This window comes from Maniola jurtina, chromosome 6 (assembly GCF_905333055.1).
Source record: "Maniola jurtina chromosome 6, ilManJurt1.1, whole genome shotgun sequence".
NCBI lineage: Eukaryota > Metazoa > Arthropoda > Insecta > Lepidoptera > Nymphalidae > Maniola > Maniola jurtina.
This window is the reverse complement of record NC_060034.1, coordinates 1713875-1720584: the sequence shown is the minus strand read 5'-3', so window position 1 is coordinate 1720584 and position 6710 is coordinate 1713875. Positions and strand designations below refer to the sequence as shown.

The 6710-nt window shown below is 38.3% G+C and overlaps 1 protein-coding gene across 1 annotated transcript in view; it reads left to right on the top strand.

The window, feature by feature from the left end:
- Positions 1-6710, top strand: part of LOC123865914 — a 42893-nt gene that overhangs the window by 22730 nt on the left and 13453 nt on the right. The window contains exon 8 of the mRNA XM_045907143.1: positions 2390-2519. Within this exon, the coding sequence (XP_045763099.1) occupies positions 2390-2519 (130 nt within the window). The remainder of the gene's footprint in view (positions 1-2389; positions 2520-6710) is intronic.

The window sequence follows — 6710 nt, the reverse complement described above, 5'->3', positions numbered from 1 at the left end:
ATTTGTCTATTGACATAATATTATGAACCTAACGGTTATCTAACCTTCTTTTCTACAAGAAAACTAGAAAAGAGCTGATAACTCTTAAACGGCTGAACCGATTTTTTTAGATTATAGCTAAGAACACTCTCGATCAAGCCACCTTTCAAACAAAAAAAACTAAATTAAAATCGGTTCATTCGTTTAGGCGCTACGATGCCACAGACAGATACACAGATACACAGATACACACGTCAAACTTATAACACCCCTCTTTTTGGGTCGGGGGTTAAAAATCTATAAACAGCAATACAATTTATCATACATTTAAGTAACTTTACGAAACAAGCATATTATTTTGTAATCAGTTAGGTACTAAAGGTAGTTACAATAGAAATGACCTCAATTGATAAATAAACAATAGACATGCAACTCATTGTTCAAGCATCAAATAGTTTCAGTTGTACCAATAGTTACAATATAAATATATTAAAGGAAAAGGTGACTGACTGATTGACTGACTGATTTATCAAGCAGCTCAAACTACTAGACAGATCGGGCTGAATAGAAAGTTGGTATGCAGACAGGCGCAGACATCCATTAAAATTTTTTTCGAAAATTCAACCCCTTAGGGAGTAAAATAGGGGGTTTGTGTAATCCACGCGGATGAAGACGCGGGCATATGCTTGTATAAATAATATATAAATGGACTTACTGACTGACTGATCTATCAAAGCACAGTTAAAACTACAAATCGGACTCAAAGTGGGCATTCAGATAGCTGTTATGACGTAGACATCCGCTAAGAAGGGATTTTTGATAATCCAGCCCCTAAGGGGTTAAAACAGGGGATTTAAATTCGTGTAGTCCACGCGGACGAAGTCGCGGGTATAAGCTAGTCACACTAATATTATAAAGGAGAAAGTTTGTATGTGTGTGTGTGTGTTTGTGTGTGTGTATGTTTGTTACTCCTTCACGCAAAAACTACTGGACGGATTTGGCTGAAAGGACTGGAGATAGATAATATCCAGGATTAGCACATAGGCTACTTTTTATCCCGGAAAATCAAAGAGTTCCCACGGGATTTCAAAAAACTTCACGCGGACGAAGTCGCGGGCATCATCTAGTGTTTTATAAATTGATAGTCATGAACATCATACTCATTAGTAAGAACATTACATACATGACGTAAAGAGTTGTTTCTGCAGATATGAGCAATTATGTCGATACAGCTGACTGCACACACATCTGGGTCGAATTCATTCGTTTTGCGCATTTCTCTTACGCAATGGAAACCTTGGAAAAATTATATAAAATTATTTCAAGGTTGGCAATTATACACACATGTTTTTCCGATTATATTATTGACGTGATAACGTCTTATAATTCGATAGAGCCGGCTGCACGCACGAAAAAACATGACTCATGCGGCGTTACCTCGCTCTGAGGCGTTCCATGTAAGGCTTGAAGTGCAAGCGAGAGCGCGGAACGAGCGACAAAGAAGCACAATCGGCCTTTGTTGTCACGTTCAACTATCGTCAGTAAACCGACTTTACAGACAACCAATTTTTTTATCAGACGGTTTTGCTCAGTCTTCTTTGGTTTGATCAATCTTTTGCCATTCTTCTTCCGATTATAAGATCATGTATTTTCAAATCAACATTACTCTTGAGTAAAGCTAGATGTTGTTAATAAAAGAAAGGGCCATATTTAAGTAACGTGGTCACTAATTTGAAGATTCGCAAGGTTTCTGCTTGGAGCAATAGCTGTAGATTTTAGCTTTTATCTGGTCTGTCCGACGTCTCAGGCTAAGTCCACGCGATCTCTTTTCTTGAATCTTGCCAGTGATCATGAGTTTTTAAAAGCTGCTTGTGGTTTTCGGAGTGCTTGTTTAGTTAGTTTGAAATAACTTTTACAAGTACTTTTGAATCGTCAAGTGCATCTACCACTTGTTCAGAATGCCTTTCCTACCGAGAAGAACCAGCAAGAAACTCGGCGGTTGCTCTTTTCAAAGATTTTGATATACAATAACATGCCATGTTTAAAAGTGATTGAAGTCTAATCCACGCTCTTTTATCTTAGGATAATCTTTTATCATTTACATAATCTTCGATTGTAATAATATGCTTTTTTCAGGTGCATAATTTTAAAAGATTTTTTTAGACTTGTGTAAAGTCAAGTGCGAAATCGATTGCGGATTTTTTTTAAGGATTATATTATTCTTATTAAAGTTAACACTCGGTTTGTTATTATTTATTTTTATTTACTTTAGACAAGCGCTTGGCCACAATCACACCTGATGGAAAGTGATGATGTGGCCTAAGATGGGACGCGTTTACCTAGAAGGTGCCTGTTCACTCACATATTTATTTAACAAGGTGAGGTACTCAGAAACGGACGTTATTTGCAGGCGCGCGAGCGAGCTACGCGTGACGTACGGCGACGTTCCGGCCGACGCCGACGCCTTCGAGCACATTCTCAACGTCACTACCCACAACGATGCGCTACTGGCGTACTACTACCTCGACAGCGACAATAAGGTATTCATTATTGACCTTCTTAATTGTTACGCGGATTTAGGCTATTGAAAATACCGTGGGAAGTCTTTTTCCGGGATAAATGCAAGTTCGCTCTTAGGCTGCATTATCACTTGCTAGCAGGTCTGATTGCAGCCACGCGCTAGTCTATAAATTTGAAAAAAAAAGTACCTAACCCATAGTACGCAACAGGTTGAGATGGCAATCGGTGGCCCCGCACACCTGCACGCCGTGCGCGCTCCCCCGCATCAGATTAGTTAGCGCGGGGTCTGTGCGTGCGTGCGGGACGCTGCGGAGCGTTCCCTCCCCGATTGCCATTTCAACCCATCGCGTACTATACGAGTATATATAGTCACTCTCCAGGTCTTGAACTATAGCCATGGAAAAAATTACGACGATCTGTTGCTCTACGCGTACGGAACTCTAAAAATGGTCTATGAGCCGCTGAATAAAGTCATGATCCGCCAATTATATGCGAGGTGTGTTAATCAGTCCCTTTCTATAAATATCGAAAACATCTGATATGCTTTCTTGGAAAATAGGAAATAAGTAAATAACAAACAGGGTATGTATAATATTGTACTCACACGATTGAACCCTGTTATCTCCCGCCAATAGCCGCGTGGCGGAGTGTCAGAAGTGACGTGCTATCGCGCGAGAACTCGCACGCTGTGGCCTCCGGGTTATCGCGAAAAGTGTAGAAATGATCGCGCGATATCTCTGCACCCCTTCTACTACGATATATATATCTCGGCAAAGTTGATAGGACATCGATAGTAAATTGACGAGAAAAATGAACCTAAAATTGAATGTTTTAAAGTACAGGCATGACATAAAGCAGAATACTTTTATAAAGCAGAATTATATTACGAAATTAGTGGCAAAAGGTTAGTTTCAGGACATTAATTTCACTATCAATTGCACGTATAAACGTCTTATTTCGTAATGCTATTACAAGGTTACACGATTCAATTGCCATTAGGGGTTGAATTTTCAAAAATCCTTACTTATCGGATGTCTACGTCATTATAGCTACCACCATGCCAAATTTCACCCCGATCCATCCAGTAATTTGTGCTGTGCGTTGATAGATCAGTCAATCAGTCAGTCAGCTTTTCCTTTTGTAGATTTAGAAGATACTAGCTGATGCCTGCGACTTCGCACGCGTGGATTTAGGTTTTTTTAAATCCCGTGGGAACTCTTTGATTTTCCGGGATAAAAGTAGCCTATGTGCTAATCCAGAAAATTATCTATCTCCATTCCAAATTTCAGCCAAATCCGTTCAGTAGTTTTTGCGTGAAGGAGTAACAAACATACACACACACACACACACACACACACATACAAACTTTCGCCTTTATAATATTAGTGTGATAGGTACTCATTGAAAATTATGTCATGGAAATTCTTGATTTAGAATTGTAATTACTGTATTATACAGTACGGTCAGTTAACAGTTTGTAAGTACCTAACGCGTTTCACAATTGATACAAACTATCAGGCAATATTTTTGCGTGGGGGCACTAGATTAGTAACACTGAGGGGTAACACATGATACATATTGCAGAGTACGTGTTATGATGTGATAATTATGTTGATAGGTTATCAAAACTGTTGCTCTTTTTACGTAGGTATTGCAAAGTGTTTTTGTTGTAAAAATCAAAATTAATATAGTAAAAAAAAACCGGTAAATTGCGAGTCGGACTCGCACACTATGGGTTCCGACTTCCGTACAATCGTACAAGAAATAATACTTTTTTTTTTGTTTTAATGGCGGCCATTGTGAAATTTTTGTTAATATAGTCGTTATAGCGGCTATATAATTCTACACATTTTGTGAAAATTTTGACTACCTATTTCGGTTCACGAGATACAGCCCAATGACAGACAGACGGACGGACAGCGGAGGTCTAGTAATAGGGTCCCATTGGCACTCTACAGGTATGGAACCCTAAAAACCGGAGAAGTGCGAGATAAATTCTTGTGGAGAAGGTTCCGTTCGATGAATATGTAAGTTTTGTATGCACAGTGTTGACTGACTGAGATCTATAGAGCGCATTTGACTTTGCTCAGACTTAAGACACTGTTAAAACGAGACAGAACTATACGGCTGGCATAAATCTATCTCGTTTTAACTGAAACTTAATTGTGGCAAAGTCAAAATGCGCTCTATACCTAGATCTCGCTTTGAGAGTCTGGTTTTTCATTCGGCCGTACGAAACTCTAAAAATCGTGACGTACACAGATAACGTTATCAAACAATACGTTTGTAATTTTTTTTGGGTTACTTCTTCATACATTTAATATTATTAAAAAAATTAGGTAGCGAAAATTAATGTTAAATAGTTTTGTTGTCATAACAACAAAATTCAAAGGTCGTCTTGATTATGTTTATTTAATTTTGAAATGTTAATGGTTTATTTTGAATGTACATATTATATTGTATTACATATCTACTTACGGTTATCCTTTAGATCCTTTCTAGAAAGAACAAAATCCTTTCTTGGGGATCTACGCTGTGGCTTGCACAGGGTTTAAAGCCAGGGTAAGCAGTAGTTAGATAGGTTACCAGTAAGTAGGTAGTACTCACTTACTGGTAAGTTATAAAGGATAATACGCATTGAGCTAGTTCACTTACGGTAACTGTTTTTGGGTAAGCTATTTAATAATCACTGAGATTTTTTTTTTGACAAATACCGTATTAGTACATTGTACAATTATTATTTTTTAAAAAGAATAATTAGCCATGTTAAATGACTAATATTTCCCTTTCCTCTCCAACTAAGCGTCAGGCTTGTGCTAGGAGTAGGTGCGACAATAGTGCAACGGGCGGGGTCTGAACCGTCGACCTTTTGGTTTTCAGTCCACTCCTTTACCGGTTGAGCTATTGAGGCTCTCACAAAATGAAACGTGTCTACAATGTTAACATTGATGGCTTGTGTTTCGAACTGCATATGAAGACTTTGGCTCATGATTAACGCAACCTTTCATACTGCATCGATAGTGTCTTCTTTGTTGGCGCGCCGGTGTTTACGAGCTACGAGTACTTTAGTGCGCAGTTAAGAACCCGGAACACACAAATTTTCAACAAAATGAAGTTAAACAGCACTAAAACCCGACTACTACCCGCGAACCTCCGATAGCGATAGATATAGTTAAATTGTTTCGATAATGTTGTATGTAATAGGTATGTCCTCATACCAATGGCTAAGATTTGGAATACTCTTTCGCGATCTGTGTTTCCTACCAATCACAATCCGGGTATCTTTAAAACAAGAGCGCATAGGCATCTTCTAGGTACAGTGCAACCAAATTAATAATGCGCATAGAAATCTTCGTCACTGTTCGGCAACGGTCGTATGATACACATGATATTGACTCCTATTTGTTTATAACAAGGTGCAAAATGCAAGTGCATAGTTTAGGGCTCTTACGATTCAATGATTCGGAATACGACAATTAGCGAAGATCTGCATGCGCATTATTAATTTGGTTGTACTGTAAACGCTTCCCATCTTAGGCCACATCATCACTTTCCATCAGGTGTGATTGTGGTCAAGCGCTTGCCTATATTAAATACAAAAATTAATTGCGCAGTACATGAGCCCTAGTGCACAGATGTGTTATCACACATTACGTGCTCTATATGCGTTTAATTATAATTGCCTCATGCCGTGTGAACTAAACGCTATTGCCACCAATTTGTTGTTATTTGATACGATATTAATAGGTATTTAGAATTGTTTTTACCGAATCGTGATTAAAACGACGACTAGACTGTAGTTATAACAAACCGTGGGATGAGATGTATTAATTGGAACGAGTTATGCGTAATTCAGACACAATGGAGAATAAGTACAAATCGAGTTATACTATGCTTTATTGCAACATGTACAGCTCATAGCCGATTTGTACTTTTCTTCATGTGGCTGAATTATGCATAACTCGTTCCAATTTGATTACTATGTACTTATTCGTTTTTATCTATACATTGCAAAATATATCATGTTCACTTGTTACCACTGTTAACCACAACATACCCCATTATTTGGCAAATAATTGAAGAATTTTTGAAGTGAAGCTTCTTGACTGACGTTTGGGATGGAGATCTAAAGGGAAAAAAGTAAAACGAACGAAAACCGATATACCGGTATGAGCGAGACAAAAATCAGATAAGGATTGAGGATCTGGCAA